This window comes from Oryzias latipes, chromosome 2, assembly GCF_002234675.1.
Source record: "Oryzias latipes chromosome 2, ASM223467v1".
Lineage (NCBI taxonomy): Eukaryota > Metazoa > Chordata > Actinopteri > Beloniformes > Adrianichthyidae > Oryzias > Oryzias latipes.
The window spans coordinates 4,278,229-4,298,638 of NC_019860.2; the positions used below are offsets into that span (position 1 = coordinate 4,278,229).

The following is a 20,410-nucleotide window of genomic DNA, read 5'->3' on the forward strand; positions in this document are numbered from 1 at the left end:
ACAATTCCGAGAAGTAAAGCAACTATGACGAGGAAAAATGTTCCATGGTGGACTGAAGACTGCAAGATAGCAGTTAAGAATAGGAATAAGGGTTTGAAACTCTTAAAACGGACTCACACATATGAAAATCTGTTGAATTATAAGAGACTTTGTGCACAGGCAAGAAGGATTATTAAAAAGGAGAAAAGGGAGTACTGGAGGTCTTTTTGTGATAAAATTGGTCGAACAACTCCAGTTAATACGGTTTGGGGAATGATTAGAAAAATGAAGGGTATACGGAGGGAGTTACAATATCCAGTATTGAAAATAGGTGATGACCTGGCGATATCGGATACGGATAAAGCAGAAATGTTGGCTAAAACTTTTGTGAGAAGTCAAAGTAATGAGAATTTGTCAGGGTATAGGAAAGGGAGAAGAGATGAAATTAGGGAACGGCACTACAAGGACTTTGATGATAACACTTATTTGACAACCATGGATGCTCCGTTTACCTGCTTTGAATTGGATTTAGCACTACATAAATCTAAAATTACATCACCCGGTAGGGATGGTATAAGTTATGTTATGTTAAAACATTTAGGTAGGAAAATGAAATTGAAATTATTGGACATGTATAATAGGGTCTGGTGTGAAGGTAAATTGCCGACCAATTGGAAAGAGGCTGTGGTTATTCCCATATTAAAACCTGGGAAAGACCCGAGCAGCCCAGAAAATTACATGCCCATAGCACTCACATCACATGTTGGCAAAGTGATGGAAAGAATGATAAATGAGAGATTGCAGTATTACCTGGAAAGTAAAAATTTGCTGTCCCCATATCAGAATGGTTTTAGGAAAGGTCGAGGGACAATGGATCCTGTAATCTGTCTAGAAGCAGACGTTAGGAAAGCCCAAGTAAATAAAGAATATTTGGTGGCGGTATTCTTTGATATTGAAAAGGCTTATGATATGGTCTGGAAAGAGGGTTTATTGATAAAATTAGGTACGTTAGGACTTAATGGAAGAATCTATAATTGGATTAAGGGGTTTTTGTTTGATAGATATGTTCAAGTTAGGATAGGAAAGTCCTTTTCTAATAGGTACGTAGAGGATAATGGAACCCCACAAGGTAGTGTGATTAGCCCTGTGCTGTTTTCAATTATGATTAATGATATATTTAATTCAATTGGATGTGAATTTGGGAAAGCATTATTTGCAGATGATGGAGCCTTGTGGAAGAGGGGAAGAAATATTCATTATGTGGAGAGAAAAATACAAGACGCGATTACGGAGGTGGAAAACTGGTCTTATGACTGGGGATTCAAATTTTCAGTAACTAAAACAAAATGCATGGTTTTTACTAGGAAACGTGGAACTGTTTTGAACTTAAGGTTATATGGAGAAGCCATTGAGCAAGTACATAGTTTTAGGTACCTGGGTGTTATATTGGATACAAAATTGAAATGGAGAGAGAACATTGATAGTATAGTAGGGAGATGTAAGAAAGTCATAAATATAATGAGATGCTTGAAAGGTACTGGGTGGGGAGCTAGTTCATAGGCTTTAAAACAAATATATATTACAATGATTAGGTCAGTCACAGATTATGGAATTATTGTTTACAGTACAGCGTGCAAAACATTGTTACATAAAATAGAAGTCATCCAAAATCAGGCATTGAAAATTTGCACTGGGGCTATGAGGTCAACTCCTGCTGTGTCATTACAAGTTGAAATGGGGGAGCTACCATTGAAACTAAGAATTAAACAGCTGATGCTTAACTATTGGGTGAAAATACAGGGTTGTGTAGGTGTAGAGAACATGGTTAGGAGGGCTATTGATCCTTGTTGGGAAAGTGATAATGGGACAAATGAAAGTGCTGCTTGGAAATTAGCTAGGTTAGCGAGAAAAGCAAATATTCATGGCAAAACCCTAGTTAAGACGTTTTTGTACCCGACCACTCCTTTCTGGATTTTTCCAACTGCGCAAGTGGATTTGTATCTCCATAGAACAATGGAGGATAGAAAAGGGAAGGGAAACTGGGATGAGATAACAGCAGACAGATTAGACACAGTCCATGCTTCATTTATACCCATATATACAGATGGATCTAAAGACCCAGAAACAATGCTGTTTTATGAAATAATTTTTGCAGGTTCGAGGGAGGTAGGCACTGAGCAGAAACAAATGACTCAAAGACTGCAAGCTAGAATAAAATGTGTCTTTTTATTCCCCGCTTCAAAACAGTCACACAACATAACACAGGAGTTTAAGCCATGCAGTTTCAACAGAAAACATTTCATCTGCCCCTACCGTGACACACGGACTGGAGAGCCAACAGTCCCGATAGAGTGGCTTGAAACAAAACTCCGGCTGGGCGTTCGTACGTAACCCACAGCAGACTCTGAATAAAGTTGGGCTTCCTTATCTTTTATATTCTTTGATGAGCGTGAGGAAAAGGAGGGCCGGTCCCTTCCCGCAGGCTCACCCTGCACGTAGACTCATCCTATACCATCATAAACATGTCAGAATATCTTCTACAGAGCACTCCTTTTACGGGTCAGTAACATAACAGGATAGGATAAAATTCTAAACATTGTCAGGATATGCTCTACAGAGTCCTCCCTTAACAGGATAAAACTTTATATTAAACATTCCTTTTGGGGGTCAGTCATAGAAACATCATAAACATATCAAGACATTCTCCTTTTTTGGTTATTAGCAACATAGAACCTTATATAAGAGTACATAAGAGTTTACATAAGTATTCCTTTTTTGGATGGTCAGCCACAGAACATTATCTTTAATGCAGGGCAGAAGGCTCCCCCCCTGCCTACAGTGCATTACCCATCTCAAATGCGAACTGGTTTTTCTTTCTGTATCCCTACATTGGACAAATCTGTTGGAGTTAAGACGTCAAAGGATCTTTCAGTTTTTACAGTTGAAATGTTGGCAATATCATATAGTTTACACTGGCTAGAACAGAAAAGAATTGGGGATGGTATAATTTGTTCAGATTCATTGTCAGCTTTGATGTCTCTGAAGTCATACAATTCTGAGAGCAGATCAGATATTTTATATGAAATTTATGAGAGTTTGATCAGGTTGGCAAACTTGAAAATAAACAATAGATTCATGTGGGTACCAGCACATAGGGGGGTGGAGGGAAATGAAATGGCTGACTTCCTGGCAAAAAGGGCATTGAAACGGGGAATAGAGATGGAAATTCCATTAGGTAGGACAGAATTTAGGGCAATTGTTAGGAGGCGTATTATGGAAGAATGGCAGACACGATGGGAAAGGGAGAGGAAAGGAAGACATCTATTTAGTATTCAGGACAGAGTAGGGAGAGGTATGAATGTCAGAGTAAACACCAGAGATATCTGCATAATATCACGGTTGAGGATGGGACACACTGGTTTAAATAATACATTGCATCTGATAGGGAAACATCCAACTGGTTTGTGTGAGTGCGGGAGAGGGGAAGAGTCGGTGGAGCATGTTCTATGTCAGTGTGAACTGTATAGGGAGGAAAGACGACAACTGGAAAGTAGGGTACGGATGATAGAGGGTGAGCAAATGACTTTAAAGAAGCTTTTGGGAGGGGAGGAGAATTTAAATGGTGCAATTATAGGTTTTTTGAAAAGAACTAGGTTATTGAGGAGAATTTCGTTTTTTTTTTGTTTTTTTTTTTTAATTTTATTTTATTTTATTTTTTTTTAAGTTACATTTGGTTAGGTAATCCCCACTCTGACCCACACTCCAACACAGTAGGTGGCGGTAATGCACCTTCACGTTAGTGCCTCCCGCCAATAAAATCACAAGAAGAAGGTGTTAGACAAGAAGCATTGCATTATGGGTAAAAGCAAAGAGCTGTCCAAAGACCTACGCAACCTTATTGTTGCAAAACACACTGAAGGCATTGGTTACAGGCGCATTTCTAAACTTCTGAAAGTTCCAGTGAGTACCATTGGGGCCATCATCCGGAAGTGGAAAGAACACGGCATTACCATAAACCTGCCACGACCAGGTGCTCCTCGCAAGATTTCAGACAGAGGAGTCAGAACAATCATCAGAAAGGTTCTCCAACAGCCCAGGACCACTCGTGGAGAGCTTCAGAAAGACCTGGAATCAGCAGGTACCGTTGTTTCAAAGAAAACAATAAGTAATGCACTCAACCGCCATGGCCTCCATGCACGCACACCACGAAAGACTCCATTTTTGAAGAAGAAGCATGTTGAAGCTCGTTTGGAGTTTGCGACAACATTTGGATAAACCCATGACATTGGAGAAGATACTCTGGTCAGATGAGACCAAAATTGAACTCTTCGGATGTCATAAGACACAACATGTTTGGAGGAAAAATGGCACCGCACATCACCCCCAAAACACCATACCAACAGTCAAGTTTGGAGGTGGGAGCATCATGGCGTGGGGCTGTTTTTCAGCATGTGGCACTGGTAGACTTCATATCATTGAAGGAATAATGACTGGAGAAAAGTATCAAGACATTCTTGATCAGAATCTGCTGTCATCTGCCAGGCTGCTAAAGATGAAAAGAGGGTGGATCTTTCAGCAAGACAACGATCCCAAGCACACAGCCAAGGTAACACTCAACTGGTTGAAGAAAAAGAAAATAAAGCTGCTAGAATGGCCCAGTCAATCACCAGACTTGAATCCAATTGAAAATCTTTGGAAAGAACTGAAGAGCCGGGTTCACAGAAGAGACCCCCGGAACCTTGAAGATTTGAAGGCCAATTCATGTGGATGAATGGGCCAAAATCACACCTGAGCAATGTATTCCACTGGTTTATCCATACAGGAGGCGTCTTGAGGCTGTAATCACCAACAAAGGTTGTTGCACTAAGTATTAAATACATTTCAGTATGCGTGTTCAAAACTTATTCCCTTTACCTTTTCACTTTATTACACATAACTTCATTTATGGAAATAAATGTTTGGATTTCTTTCTATGTGTGCATTACTTGGGTTGATGCCGACATCTGGTGAAAATTTCATGTAAATAGCTCGATTAGAAATATGGTTTTTCAGAGAAATGTTGACATGTTCAGAAATTATTTTCCCCGCTGTATAACTAGACCCACTGTCATTATTTAAACGTTTGTGATCATTAATTTCAATCATTTTGTATAAATAATGAGTTTTAGATGATGTTGCTATCATTAGATAATTTACAGTTTCCCATAGACTATAAGGCTATATGTAAAATGATAGAATATTAGGCCCACAGAGGGGTAAAAAGACAAGTCATAATATTGTAACAAGTTGTTTTAAAGGAGGACAGTTGTTAAAATGGCAGATGTGGGGCATTTGTGAAATTGTCCTTCAGTATGGTTTCATAAACGAAGACATGCTGATGTGCCAGAATATGAAGTATCACATTGTCATAACTATCAAAACTGTGAAACGAATGTGTTGCAGCCTCATAAATGTGTGACTTTATCCTTTTTCCTCAGTGGGGCCTATTACTCTGTCATATAAACAAATACACATTCCATATGAATATGAAAACACAATGTGTAACATTATGTTCCTTTTTTGAATAAGGAAAAAACAAAGCAGGTAAACTACACTCAAAAAACGTTCACTTTGAATGAACATAAAAAAATGATGGAAATGATTTCCACATGATTAGATAGCGTTTTTTGAACAAAAATGAATCATATTGGTCCTACTTAATGTACTTAGGTTCAAACTAATAAATTTAAGTTGATTCAATATAAATACTGCAGTTGGACCCAACTTTAAAATAATATTGTTGCTCACTCTCAAAAGATAAAAGTTGATCCAACTTAATTGAATCACTCCAATTGGTCACACCTCATTAAATTAAGTTTATTCAACTTAAATTTGTATGACCACCTAATACAATTTATGTTGATATTACTTAATTTTTTGCTTTAATTTTATTTATACATCTAACATTGATAATATTTTCAACGTTACAACCAAGAATTTTCTCATCAAAGACAGAAATTACGCAGCAACGTCCTACATCACAAGACAGGAGCTCAATTAACGCGAATTCTGTCTTAAGTATATTACGTTAACATTTTACCCCACAAGAGGGTTGGTCATCATCCTCTCCCACACTCTAAGTCATGGTGCAGAAAAAAAATAAACATAACAGTTTAAATCACTAGTTAAAACAGAGTAAAACAGCTAGACAATAAAACCCATGGACAAAAACTCACACTTAGACCCCAATCTGCCCAGATAGACAAAGAAAATGGAATCCCACAATTCCTTGCGGTTACTAATGTATCCAATTTAATGGTATCATGTTGGATCAACATGATTGAAATTAGTAAATGGATTATTTTTATGTACGATCGACATGATTCAATCACGTAAGATTTACAAACATAACATTTTCTGGTTGAAATGACAAGTTACATTTTCATAAAATTAATTGGCTGGTAATTTAATTTAACATTTTTTCTCTTTGCTTTATCGCTGTGGCGTTCTTGCCTTTCTTCTTAATTTTATCTTTTACCTCCTCGTATGCCTCTATGAGGATTTGTGCTTCCGACGGGGAAAAGTACGTGGCTCTAGTTGCCATGGTAAATCAATTAATCTGTGATCTGTGGAGGGGTCTGTTTGAGTGAGCCATGAACGCGCACCTATCCAGGATTGGTTTCACCTGGCTCAATGAATCCGTGTCTGCTCATCCTGGCTTGGTCTTTGTGCAACCGATTAAGCCTGGACGCACATGTTTTGGATTCATTGAGCTCAGCTCAGTCATTTATCACGGATGTCTTAATTCTACTTTTGTGCAACAGGCCTCTGGAATAACATGACCTGAACTGAACCAGACCTCAAGTACTTCATCTGAAAACTGTTGATCATCTGAACATCCGGCCTCCTTTAACTCTGACAAACACTCACTGTTCCACTCCTGAACTGTTGTCTGAGAAGTCAGCATCCCAATCCAGTGACTTCCGTCCCGTTTTGGACCCCCTGCTGGATCCAGATACAGATTCAGGTCCAGGTTGGTTCCTGTGAAGAATGAAGGTTGCTGGTGTGAGTCCTGAGCTCTGACATGGAGGAGATCATGGACGGTTTGAGACGTTCATCACACCTCTGAGCTTTGCTCTGGTTGTCATGGTTACCATCTCTGCTTTCAGAGGGAGGGGCTCCCTCCTGTGGTTCCTCCCACTGATCCATGCTGCTGGATTCACTGGATCCACATCAGCTCACACACACCTTCCTCCTTCACCTGCAGAGGAAACCCTCCTCATCATCAGCTCTGCTCCTCCTTCACCAACAGATCAGCTGCTCCTCCACTGATTGGCTCTTCTCTTGCGTTTCCTCTCAGGTTCAGGTGAACAATGAGTTATATCGCTAGAGGAGACATCACGTGGTTCCTCATGGGAGGAGAGCACCGCCATCTTGGTGAGGTCAAGTCACTGCTGCAGTGAATGCATGTGAACACATTTTTTGCATAATACCAGTTCATCGTTTGGGTTTCATTTGCCAAAATCAGAGAACTGAGTCCATGAAGGAGGAAGGTTTATCATTTCACAGGTAAGTATTTGAATTTTTTTTTCTTTTAATGCTGCAGGGGCTTCATTAATCATACACATGTTGACATGCATGATGCTGCAGGGCTGTTATCAACATGCTGCATGATGTACGTATAATTTACTGTCGACATAAATGTACATTTTATTTTGCTAAACCTGTATACAGCATACTAGGCTATTATAGTAATATAGATTTATACATTTCTGACTCAGAAACTGAACTTTTCTTGCAGGTTTCCAATGGTTTCAGACTGAAGGAAAAAGTGGGCCTTAGCAATAAAAAGAGCTAACCCAGATGGATCACTGTGGTTACAAACTAGCAATACAGTCTGGATATGTTCAAAACATTTGTGGAAACACATTTAGATGACAGGCCAGACTGTTTGCTTGAAACCCGACACCATAACATCTGTGTTACACAAACTGATCACTCACATGAATCAGTATAAATCTGATTGTTTTTCTTTGTTGTTGTTGTTTTTTTTTTAGGGTAAATCTGTTGTTCACTTTTGGACTTCTTGTGAATATTTATTTTTTATTATTATTATTATTAATAGACCTATTTTTTATTTTTTATTGACTTATTATTTATTTTTTGTTATTTTTTATTGTTTGTATTGACTTACTATTGATTTATTATTATTATTAATGACTTATTGTTGGGTTTTTCTAAATAATTTAAATTACATGTCGAAGAGATCTTCCTTCCTCTTTCGGCTTCTCCCATCAGGGGTCGCCACAGCGAACAAGTCGCACGGTAAACTTGGCAATGTTTTACGCCGGATGCCCTTCCTGACGCAACCTTCTCAAACCGGGCTTGGAACCGGCACAGAGGTAGAGAAAGGAACAGGGAGCAGCCCGGAGTCGAACCCTGGTTTCACGGACGGAAGGCCCCGCAAACCAGCACGAGCTAAACCGGCTCCCACATGTCGAAGAGATCTAAAACTTCTAAATGTTTAGAAATTATTTTTAAAAATTCTTTGTAATAATTTTTTTGTTTGTAAGAAGTCCTGCAACAATGCATTTTCATTAAAGTTTGAGCTTTTAAGGCTGACTGTTTCTCTTCTTTAATAACAACAAATGATGTATCTATATATATATATTATATATATATAAATATAATATATTTACATATATGTATAAATATATAAAAATGTAAAAATATATAGTATATAAAAGCTACTTAGACACCACTAAAAGCAATAGAAATCATTGTCATGTGGGCGTCGTCGACCTCACCAAGATGGCGTTGAGCTCTGCCACCGTCGGCCAGGCTTCTAAAACGGGCGTGTCTCCTCTAGTGATATAACTCATTGCAGGTGAATGCAGTCAAACAGCAGTGGGAGGCAGAGGAAGCTGCCATCAGCTGCTGCACTTCTGCTCTTCTTCCACCAGGTGGAGACATGGAGCTGCAGCAGCAACATATCCATTCACTCACTTTGGCTGCATTTACACTGCAGGTCTTGATGCTCATATCCGATTTTCTGACTATATCCGATTTTTTTGACGACCCGCTTACATCATCTTTTAAAAGTGACCCATATCTGATTTTTGCATGTACACTTTACAATGCTGAAACTATCAAACGTAGACGTTCTGAGGACTACGTAGCAGCATTTCCGCCTTCCGCGGACCTCCTTCGGACTTTTGTGTGACTGCGGTTGTCATGGAGGCAACGCAGCGACGGATGGAGGCGTTGCCTTGTGTGGTCCAGAAGGGAAAGGAAAAAGGAGGGCTGCTCGGCTCTCTCTGAGTTTTGAATGAGGAAGTGTTTGCAGACGTGCTGTACTAACAGTTTGATCCAATTGTTGAACTTTTCCTGTGCGATGACTTCTCTTTTTCCGACTGTAGTCAGAAACGCACGGGAGATTTTCTCCAGGGCCGAAGGCGGATTCTCCTTCAGGGTTCACTTTCCCATTCGGAACCCTCAGCCTCCAGAGTGGGTTAAGAAAGAATCCGAAAATTTTGGGGGAGACACCTTTTTAATTTACGGTTCTCCACGCTGACACCCCCTCTCCTCTCCTTACACGCACGCACGCACACACACACAGCACGCGCGGTCCCCATCATACACGCCCCCACTCTGTTCCATAGCAACGGTGTCCAGCTTGATCAGTTACTGTTTGCGTCCCGACCGGGACCAGACTGAAAATAAGAGCGGTTTCCGACTTCGGTCTGAAACTTGAGGCTGAAAGGTAACACGCTGACAGCAAAATCAGTGCACAAAAGCACCTTAATAAGTCATGTGATCTCAGTTGGTGGTGTCCTGAGTTGACGTCACTGACGTACGACTCGCATTTACTGGGGAATATCCGATTTGTCTGCTTACATGGCACACGCAAATGCACATATCCGATTCGTTTCCGATTTATTTCCACATATGAGAGAGGCCTGTATCCGATCTGAGAAAAACGGAATCCATGCGCTTTTGTCCTGCGCTTTTGTTCACCGGTCATATCCGATCTGTGCCACATGAGAGGAAAAAAATCGGAATTGGGTCACTTGAACCATACAGTGTAAATGCGGCCTTTGACAAAGAAACAACAAACTTCCTGTTTCTACACTTCAGGAAACATGAAGCATCAAGAAAAACAGACAGACATCAAAGAATGAGGAGCAAAGAAAGAAAAACATGAATTCAGAGATTTTCTGGATCAAAGACAGAACAGGTTCAGGAAGAAACCTGACAGCAGCTGAGAGGAGGGGCGGAGCTTCAAGCTGATTGACAGATTGTTGATCTCGGTGACTGCAAAGGACAGCTCTCATCCCGGACACTGCCTTTCCAGCCTTCTCCCATCAGGACGGCGTTTTAGGACAATGTGCACCAAAACCGCTCGCCATAAGGACAGCTTCTTCCCCCGAGCCGTCACTCTGATGAACTCCTGACTCCAGACCACTCAAGAACATGGAACAATACTACAGAAACTGTCACACCAGAACTACTGTTGCATTTTTTACTTTTACTGTGCAATTAAGCCGCTTCTGATGTCAGAAGTTCAGAAATGAAGGAGATCTTAGTACTCAGAGGATTGGAAACATGCAGTTGTTCAGCACTGAGGACCTGAGAGCCTCACAACCTTCTTCAGCAGAGATCAAAGCACTGAGGAGCTTCCACAGCCTCTCTGGAACACATCACTGGAATGTCATTAGAATGTGAGCTGAGAGGAAGGCTGGAGCAGAGTCACCAACTGTTTGGAAGAACAAGGATCCAGCAGAACTCAAAGTTTGTCCTTCAGTGCAGATCTGACAGCTGCATTGTGGTCTCTTTGTGTGTTTGTGTTTCTGTCAGAAATCAACTGCTGTCCGTGCATCATCCTCTCTGTCACTCAAACTCTGTTCAGCTCTGAACATCCTCTGTTCAATACCCCCCCCCCCACACACACACACACAGAGTCCTCCCTCTCAGGTGACCTGCAGTGACCTTTAGCTGCTATTTTTAGGAAGAAATCTTTTCTTTTTGAACAGAATAACAAGTTAAAGACGAACTTCAGTCTGAGCTCTTCCTCTGCTGCTCCTCTTCCTCACAGAGGAGAACACACAGACACGTCACGGCCTTCATCATGAGTGGAGAAGACAACAGAAACACAAAGACTCACCGTGAAGAAGAAGAAAGTCCTGCTCTGTCTGCTCTGACACGAAGGGAAACTTTCAACTTCCTCATTTCCTGATTCAGGAACACCTGAGCAGAGCTCCGCCCCCTTATGTGTGTGTTTGTGTTAGTCTCCTCCCTGTAATCAGAAACCTGTCTCTTTTTTTTAATTGACAGGATTTTTTACAATACATGGTTTTTCTGTTTTTGTTTCTATGTGTGTGCAAGTGTGTGTGTTAATCAATTCTATGTAATACTTTGGCTTGCACGGAGCGGCAGCCTGTTACGGCAGGTCCATCTTCTTTGTGTGTTTTTGACTAATTTCTGACTAATTTGACTAATTTCTCCTACTATTTTGTACATATATTATATACAATATTCTTATTCACAGACTTCAAACTATTGGTATTTCTCACACCCCTCTGTCCTGGTTTTCTTCATACTTATCAGACCGTAGTCAATTTATCCACATTAAACCTCATATGTCAAACACCTTCACACTCTCTGCTGGTATTCCCCAGGGCTCTGTCCTAGGTCCCCTTCTCTTCATCATTTACATCCTCCCTCTTGGTTCTGTCTTCCATAAACACAACATTAATTTCCATTGCTATGCGGACGACACCCAGCTCTACATTTCTACGAAACCCTCCTCATCACTTCCTCCTTCCTCCCTTACCCTCTGTCTGCAAGAAATCCATTCCTGGTTCTCTTGCAATTTTCTGCAACTTAACAGTTCCAAAACTGAAGTCCTCCTTGTAGGCACTCCATCCACTATTTCCAAATCCAATAGCTTCTCCATCTCTATCAACGACTTCTCTGTTCTTCCCTCCCCCCAGGTAAAGAGTCTGGGTGTCATCCTCAACAGCTCACTTTCGTTCCAATCTCATATTAATAACATCACCCGTTCTGCTTACTTTCATTTCCGCAACATATCTCGTCTCCGCCCTTCTCTCACACCTCATACAACTGCTGTACTTGTTCATAGTCTCGTTACGTCTCGGATCGATTATTGTAATTCCCTCCTGTTTGGTTTGCCCAATAAAACACTCAAGAAACTGCAGCTTCTCCAAAATTCTGCAGCCCGCATCATCACCAGGACCCTGTTATCACACCACATCACACCAATTCTCCAAAATTTACATTGGCTTCCCATAAAACAAAGGGTTAGTTTCAAGATTCTCCTCATAACCTTCAAAGCACTCCATAACCTGGCTCCCCCCTACATTTCTGATCTTCTTCACATTTCCATTCCCTCCCGATCTCTCCGTTCCACTTCCTCTCTCCAACTCCATGTCCCACCTGCCCGTCTTGCTACCATGGGGGGCAGAGCTTTTAGTCGCTCCGCCCCTCAGCTATGGAATTCTCTTCCTCCAGATTTACGGAATGCCGACACACTGCCACTATTCAAATCCAAACTCAAGACTTATCTCTTCAAACAATCATACAGTTAATCCATTCAGTTAACCCAACTTCATTTGTCTGTTTGTCTGTCTGTTTTTCTATCCTACAATTTTTTATGTATTTATCTTAAATGTTTTTTTTTAATGTCTTTATGTTTACTCATGTTTTACTCTGTTAATTTCTTATTGATGTTTTATTCTGTTTTTCTTATTTTAACCTTGTACAGCGACCTTGGGTGACTTGAAAGGCGCTTGAAATAAAATGATATATATATATATATAATAACTTGCCCCTCTCACCCTTCCGTGGGTGGTTTCTCGGGTCCTCTACCAGAGGCCTGGGAGCTTGAGTGTTCTAGCATGTCTCCCTAAACGGTGTGGAGGTGAACAGGGGTCACATTATATTTTCTATGCTCTTTTTATTATGCATTACAGAAGTTCCACAATATTTATACCCATTTGATTATCCATTTACTTGTTCCATTTATATACATGAATATTGTATTGTCAAATATTCTTTCTTGCTTCAGAATGAATAGAGAAACCAGATAAGATGTGCCAAGGTCAGCAGCAGGCTTGTCCGTGATTCCTGCTCTCTGTTTACTTTCTGTGCTGGAGTGTTTATGAAACAGACACCTGCTCATTGTGGATTAAACTTGAATCCTTGAGCGGCAACAAATATCTCGCACGCACAGACACAGAGTCTAATGACGTGTTTTCCATGTTTACATGCTGCTTTGCTGGACAATAAAAAAAAGGTGCTTGCTGGAAAGCAGAGAGAGAGCGGACAACCACAATGTCAAAAAGGTTGTGTGTTTTTCATCTCTCCCTCTTGCAAAAGGTTTGAAAATTCATGCAAACTCTTGTGTGTCTGCACATTTCATTTTTTGGACGTTCTGAACCATCCGAATCTGCAAAAGCCGAACGAGACGACAACGACAGACTTCACCTCGTCAGAGCTGATTGGACAGCAAGAGAGAGCATCAAGGGGCAAGGAGGTGGGTTGGCGATGTTTGTGAATGACAAATGGTGCAACCATAGGGACATCAGTGTTAAGGAGAGACTCTGTACACGGGACATTGAACTGCTGGCTGCCGGTCTTTGGCCGTGTGACAAACTGGTTGTATGTACTTGTCACCTGTCTGTAATTGCTCATCACTTTTAGACACATGTATGTAAAAACAACCACCAAATGTTTAGACTTGTTTGATTTTTGTCATGTTTCTCATCTTCTCTTCCTGGTGCCCAAAGAACAAAATGATGGCTAAGGCCTTCACTTCCTGTTTAGGATTTGTGGATAGTAAGTGGAAAGGATTTGGGTTTCTTTGTATAACTTTTGTTTGTAGTGATTTGAGTTGTTCATTTATGTTTGTCTGTGTTTACAGGACCTTAACTGTATGGTTTCCAAGACATTTCTGTCTTTTGTTGTATTTTTTGTTTATAGTTTGGTTAAAGTGGCTTCCTGCCTGGGCGTGGCCAGCCAATTAACTGAGCTCATGAAATGGAAGGACCTCAGTGTGAAAGGGGGGGGATGAGTGTGTGAGAGCTGTGCAGCCAAGGTGTGTGATCTGAGAATAAAAGCCTGTTCCTGAACTTTAAGGTCATCTGGCTCCCATGTTAACCAGGCCACTCTAGTCACACCAGGTTGTGACAGGCCATATTACCTGGAATTCTCACGTTATGGCGATAACTGTGTATATCCTCCATCTGCTAACGCAGTGGTGGCCTGTGAGCTTCTTCACACTGTGGTGTCTCAGCTGCAGACATCGCACCGGACATCACACAAGCTACAGGTCCTGATAGCATCTGCTCCAGACTGCTCAGTCACTGTGCAGACCAACTCTGCCAGGTCGTAGCGTACATGCTCAACTGGAGCCTGGAGGCTCAACACAAGGAGGGTCCCTGTTCTGAGGAAAACGTCCTGTATCAGTACCAAAGACGCCACATGCAAGGGAGCCCAACAACTTCAGATCTGTGGATTTAACGTTCTGTGGATTTAACCCCTAGTGAGCCCAGTGCGTGACCCCCTGCAGTTTGCGTATCAACCGGGTATTAGAGTGGATGACGCTGTCATCTACTTGATTTGAATTGATTTTTTTATTTATTTCAAGCATCATAGTTAAAGCAATAAAGGATTCACACATGTTTATCAAACTCATTAGAGAAATGATGGAGTGCATGGATTCAGTTATTTCACTTAACGCACAGAACCCCGCTACACCTGGAGGAACCTGGAAGTACTGTGGGGGTCATGTATTTTAACTTCTCCAGTGCTTTTGACACCATTCAACCATCACTGCTCAGAGGAAAGCTGGAAGAAGCGGGAGTTGACAACCAGCTGACCTCGTGGATTATTGACTACCTCACCAACAGACTACAGTAAGAGAGGCTCCAAGACTGTGTGTCTGATCAGGTGGTCTGCAGCGCAGGGGCTCCACAAGGGACAGTGCTCTCTCCTTTTCTTTTCACACTCTACACATCTGACTTCCACTATGACTCAAACAGCTGCCACCTCCAGCAGTTCTCTGATGACACAGCCATCGTTGGACGCGTGTCGGAGGGAAACGATCTGGAATAGAAGAAGGTGATCAAGGACACCTTCACATCACCAAAACAAAGGAGATGGTGGTGGATTTTCGTAAAAAGGCTTCTCCGTCTCCACCAGTGGTCATCCAGGAATTGGACATCGAGAGGGTGGATGTGTACAGGTACCTGGGTGTTCACATCAATAAAAAACTGGACTGGTCAGACATCACAAGGGCACTGCACAAAAAGGGTCAGAGTCGCTTTCACTTTCTGAGGAGCAGAGGTCCTTCAGTGTGTGTCGGCCACTACTCAGGACTTTTTAGGAAACTGTGGTTGCATCAGCAACTTTCTATTCAGTGGTCTGCTGGAATGGTGGAATTACAGAAGGGACAAGCAGAAACTGGACAAGCTGGTGAAGAGGGCTAGCTCTGTCCTGGACTGTCCCCTGGACTCAGTGAACTCTGTAGGTGAGAGGAGGATGCTGACCAAGCTGTCCAGCATGTGGAATAACCCCTCTCACCCTCTGTATGAGACGGTGAGGACCATGAATAGCTCGTTCAGCCGCAGACTGCTGCACCTTCAGTGCAAAAAGGAACGCTACAGGAGGTCCTTTATCCCAACAGCAGTTAGACTATACAATGACACGGTCTAACACTGCTGAAGCTGCTGCTATTTATTTTTGACGTGTACTTGTACTTTTTCCATTTCTAATTAGTATATTTATTCTTACTCATGCTTTTTGTTTTTCTATCTGTAACAACTGAAATTTCCATCAGGGGATCGATAAAATCTGAACTGAACTGATCTCATCTGATCTGATCTTATCTGATCTGAAATAGTTAGGTGTATGTGTGTGTTTCCCCGCAGAAACATGTGTCAGGTTGAGGATTTTATTAAATATGGTTCTGATTCTGAAAATTCTGCTTTCGCCTTGAAACATGTTTGTCAGTTTTTATGCAAATGTAACCAAACTTTTCATTTGTTTTTTCGAACAGCAGCAGCCTCAGGGAACAACGAGTTTCTATGGTTTGACTATTTTTAGCACGAGGAAGCTGAAATGAAGAAGAAAGAGCAGTCAAATGATTCTGGACAGTCTAAATGTCAGCTGTGTTTCTGCATTACGTCCATGCATTCATGACAAGGTGATGGAAAATTCCAGTTCCTGCTGCTGTTTGGTTGAGTTCTTCAGCATTGAAACGTTCCTCTTCTTAGTTTAGAGAATAGAAAACTGCTCCGTCTGACCTTTGACCTCCACAAACATCAACTCAAAGAAACAGGGGAAACTGCCCAAAAACATCACCAACTCTGACTTTGATTGTTGCTCTTAAATGTTGAACACATAAAGGCAAAAGCAGAAAGTCAGAAGCAGCCTTGGATTAAGCTCCTCCCACTCACTAACAAACCACCAATAAGGCAGGTTTGTTCTCTGAAAAACACACTTTACTAAATAAAAACTAGAATTTCAGATTCTATCCAAAGATGATTTGATGAAATGTTCTGTATATTTGGTGTCAGATGACATTTTTCTGTGCTCACACTGCTGTTGCTGTCTGACAGCTTTCAATTTGGAGGTCTGTGTGAGTTTGGACGCAATCCCACTCAGACCAGACATTCTCTGGATCTGATGATGGAGGAACAGTTCCACACAGACTTGGAGAGTTCTGCTCCAAGGACCACTGTGGATGAGACCCACTTTGTTCCTCTGCAGCATCAGGATCTGGAAACTCCAACGTCAGTCACTTCAACAGGAAACGGACGAGTTCAGAGTCAGAAGATGAGAGTGTCAGAGTTTTGGACTGTTCCTTAACAAAGAGAAGAACCACACAGGAAATGAGAAATTATGTTAGACCTCTGCAAAAGAAAAATCGCTCTGTCACAGAGGAGTTCTGTCTTCAGTGCATCCAGTCTGGTTTTATCTGTTACCTATGGTTGATAACATGAAAGTGGGTCATTCAATCAGGCAGAACAGGAACACCAAATCTTGTATAGTCAGCAGTTTAACGTCAGTGTTTTCTCACTGAAAGATGGGACTGAAACACCCTAAAGTGATAACCTTGTATGTGGGCAAATGAGAACAACATAAACTTTAACTCTAAACTGATGGTTTCTGGAAGAACTGTTTTCCTTTTGAACAGACGAAGTATTTCAAGACAAACTTCAGTCTGAGCTCTTCCTCTGCTGCTCCTCTTCCTCACAGATGAGAGACACAGACACGTCACTGCCTTCATCATGAGTGGAGAAGACAACAGAAAACACAAAGACTCATTGTGAAGAAGAAGGTGGAGCCTCCATCTTTTCCTGCTCTGTTCTTTCTGACATGGAGGAAAACTTTAAACTTTCTCATTTCCTGATTCAGGAACACCTGAGCAGAGCTCCGCCCCCTGGATGTGTGATGGGAAGGAATAACAAGAACCCAGGTGCAGAAAGAAATCAGGCTCTGACTTGTTCCAAGAAATATTTAATATCAAAACCAAAACACCTCAAGTTGGGATCAAGAACAACAAAACTCATCAGAAAAATGAAGATCCTCCAGAATCTTAAATAACAGGCAGAGCAAAGACAAAACCAAATGCTGAGCAGACCTCAGTGTTGGAGCAGCAGGAAAGCTTAGAGAGAAAGAGGGACGCCCCGACACAGAGGACTGAGAGACTAAAGGTTAAACAACCCTGATTACAAAGTACAGGGAGCTGTGGACTCCTCCATGGAGAACCACAGGTGAGGAGGATGGACACATCCTGGAGGAGCAACAGCTGATCTGCAAAACACACAGAGGCAGATAAAAAAAGTGAAACAAGCAGTAAACTGTGTCAACATGTCTGTTTGTTTAAGATAACCTGCTCCCTGTAATCAAACATCTGGAAGAGGCTTTACTTTACATGAAATGACATCACTCTTTGTTTTCTTGTTTATTGATCAAGATGGGAAATTTCAAGACTTTGTAGGTAAAAAAACAAACAGAAAACAGGTAAATATCAGAAGAATGTGAGTAAAATCTGAGGTAAAGTAAACAGTAAAGTTCTTGATCAAACTGCAGATGAACTGTCTCCATGTCACACATCTGGTTGATCACATCTCCTTCTGTGTGCGTCTCTGAATTTTCTGTAAAGTTCTATAAGTTCACTAATTGTTCAAGACCCACAACAACACAACATGGCAGCAACCATCACCACCAGAATCCGAGACTTCCTCTGTTTGCTGCTTTAACATGAAATTTGTGAATAGAGATTTTGATTTTGTTTTTAAATATTTTGAATGGTTTATTTATTTGATTTTTTTCAAAATTATTTTTAATGGTTTATTTCAAGCATTAAAATACTCATATATTAATTAGAAGATAAAGAAAAATGAATAATGATGAAATGAGATGAATCTGTCTTCTAAACAGTGTTATTACTCATCATTATAAATAGGGGGACTTACAGTAATATTTACACTAAACACACATTAGATTCATTTTATATAATGATTATTAAATAAAGTAAAACAGAGTTTAATTTGTTGTTGAAAGCGAGTGTGAAGACGGAAACTTCTACAATCCCACCACTGTTGTGTTTTTATACATGTATTGCATAGGTGTCATGATTCCAGTCTTTATCAGATCAAATTTAGACGCTTTATCAAGTAAGAAAATAGAGTTTTTATTGATTATAATCAGAAATCCTTCTCACAAAATTACAGTAAATATTTGTTACACTTCATGTAACAAAATGCAGTTCTTATTGATAATCTTCAATAAACATTATTGTATTAATACAGTAATCATTGCTGCACATTACTGATCAAGTAAAGTAAATTGCTAGCTCATTGATTCTAATCAGTAAATATTTTAAATCATTTCAGTAAAGTGTGGCTCTATTGGGTTTTTAGTCAGTGAGAAAATGACTCAAACAGCTCTTTCATTGTCAGAAGTCTCCCCCTCTGGTCACCAAAGGGAACCATCCATTCTCTCCTCTGTTATCAACCGCTGCCTGCCTGACCCTGATTTAGCTTCGTGGACTTTAGGCTGAGCTAATAAATCTGCTGCATTAGGATCCAGCCATCTCCCTGTTCTGTGACATTTATAGTTTAAGGATGCAGGTTCCTGCACTAAAATAACAATTCAGGTAAAAATAAAATAATTTTATACTGTATTCATCCCTCAATGGGGAAATTCTTCTCCGCATTTGACCCATCCCCTGGGGGAGCGGTGAGCTGCAGCTGAACCGCGCTCGGGAGGCAGTAGTGTTAAGGGCCTTGCCTAAGGACCCCCACTGGGTGATGTTAACTGCTCGCCATTGATATGGTAATTGCCCCCCAGTACCATTGCTTATTCCCCTCCGGGAATCGAACCCTGGATTCCTGCATGGTAGCTTGTCACCTTACCAACCGAGCCACCCAGCCACTACCAGGTAGCAGATAGAAAATCTAAAAGTATCCAAAGATTGAATGAGTACATGTAGATGTGTAGGAGACCTCAATGCTGATGTCCTTCAGTACACTAAGGATAGACCTTTAGTAGAATAACAAAAGTAGAGTTTTCTGACACATCCAGTAGACATCTACAATAGATGTATAGTAGTTATCTAATAGATATAAGAAACTAACACAGAAGAAACAAATGAACTATACACATTAGAACATCTCATATCCATGCTCATACTTTCACTTTTCTTCATGGTGTGTCACTCTGACATGAACTCATGTGTTGAGCAGAAATTCAACTCTGCATCACTAAAAGGTCACTTTGTCCTCAGATCCAGTCAGACAGGTTTTCCTATTTCTGTTGAAGCTGAAAGAACAGCAGAGAGTTTAGACAAGAAACATCAACACAAGTTCAGTTTGTGATGCTGTAGTTATTGTTTTGATTGTTTATTTAAATCCTGAAAATAATGAAATAATACAATTCTAATCATTACAAATATATGAAACTCATTTCAGATATCCAGTTATACATTGACTAGAAAATAAAGAAACAATAACGATGAAATAAGATGAATCCATCTACCAGACAGTGTTATTACTTATGATCATAAATAGAGGTATTTGCAGTCATGTTTACAGTAAACACACACAGCATGCAGCAAGCTTCATCCAGTGTGGGTTCCTAGACAAGACCCTTCAACCTATTACCCACGGGGGGGGGGGGGGGGGGGGGGGGGGGGTGGCAGAGCCTGTGCCTCCCTGTGCCGGTCCCCAGCCCGGTTAAAATACAGGGTTGTATGAGGAAGGGCATCCAACGTAAAACTCTCTGCCAAACCAAATGTGTGGATCAATGAAAGCTGATTTACTGTGGCGACCCATAGCAGGATGCGCTAATAGATGAACAACAACTTTGTTAAATAGAATGAATATCAAATAAAGTCAAATAGTTTGATTAGTCGCTTGAAAAA

The 20,410-nt window shown here is 40.9% G+C and overlaps 2 protein-coding genes across 11 annotated transcripts in view; one reads left to right on the top strand and one right to left on the bottom strand.

Annotated features, from left to right (window-relative positions):
- LOC105355226 (NACHT, LRR and PYD domains-containing protein 12-like) overlaps positions 1-20,410 on the bottom strand; it is a 354,920-nt gene that overhangs the window by 35,079 nt on the left and 299,431 nt on the right. For 3 of the 10 annotated variants that reach the window (XM_023961962.1, XM_023961959.1, XM_023961928.1), the window contains exons 1-3: positions 11,123-11,192; positions 7,082-7,219; positions 6,889-6,999 (exon numbers count right to left, since the gene is read on the bottom strand). The exons of 6 other annotated variants lie outside the window; for them this stretch is intronic. In XM_023961962.1, coding sequence (XP_023817730.1) covers positions 6,889-6,999; positions 7,082-7,167 — 197 coding nt within the window. In that variant the 5' untranslated portion in view covers positions 7,168-7,219; positions 11,123-11,192. Of the gene's footprint in view, positions 1-6,888; positions 7,000-7,081; positions 7,312-11,122; positions 11,193-20,410 lie in introns of those variants that run through there. One more of the 10 variants, XM_023961933.1, reaches the window with a different exon arrangement.
- LOC110016786 lies at positions 1,615-3,810 on the top strand. The gene is made up of 2 exons (XM_023962705.1): positions 1,615-2,106; positions 2,836-3,810. The coding sequence occupies exons 1-2, from the start codon at positions 1,678-1,680 to the stop codon at positions 3,700-3,702; spliced, it is 1,296 nt and encodes a 431-aa protein (XP_023818473.1). The 5' UTR covers positions 1,615-1,677; the 3' UTR covers positions 3,703-3,810.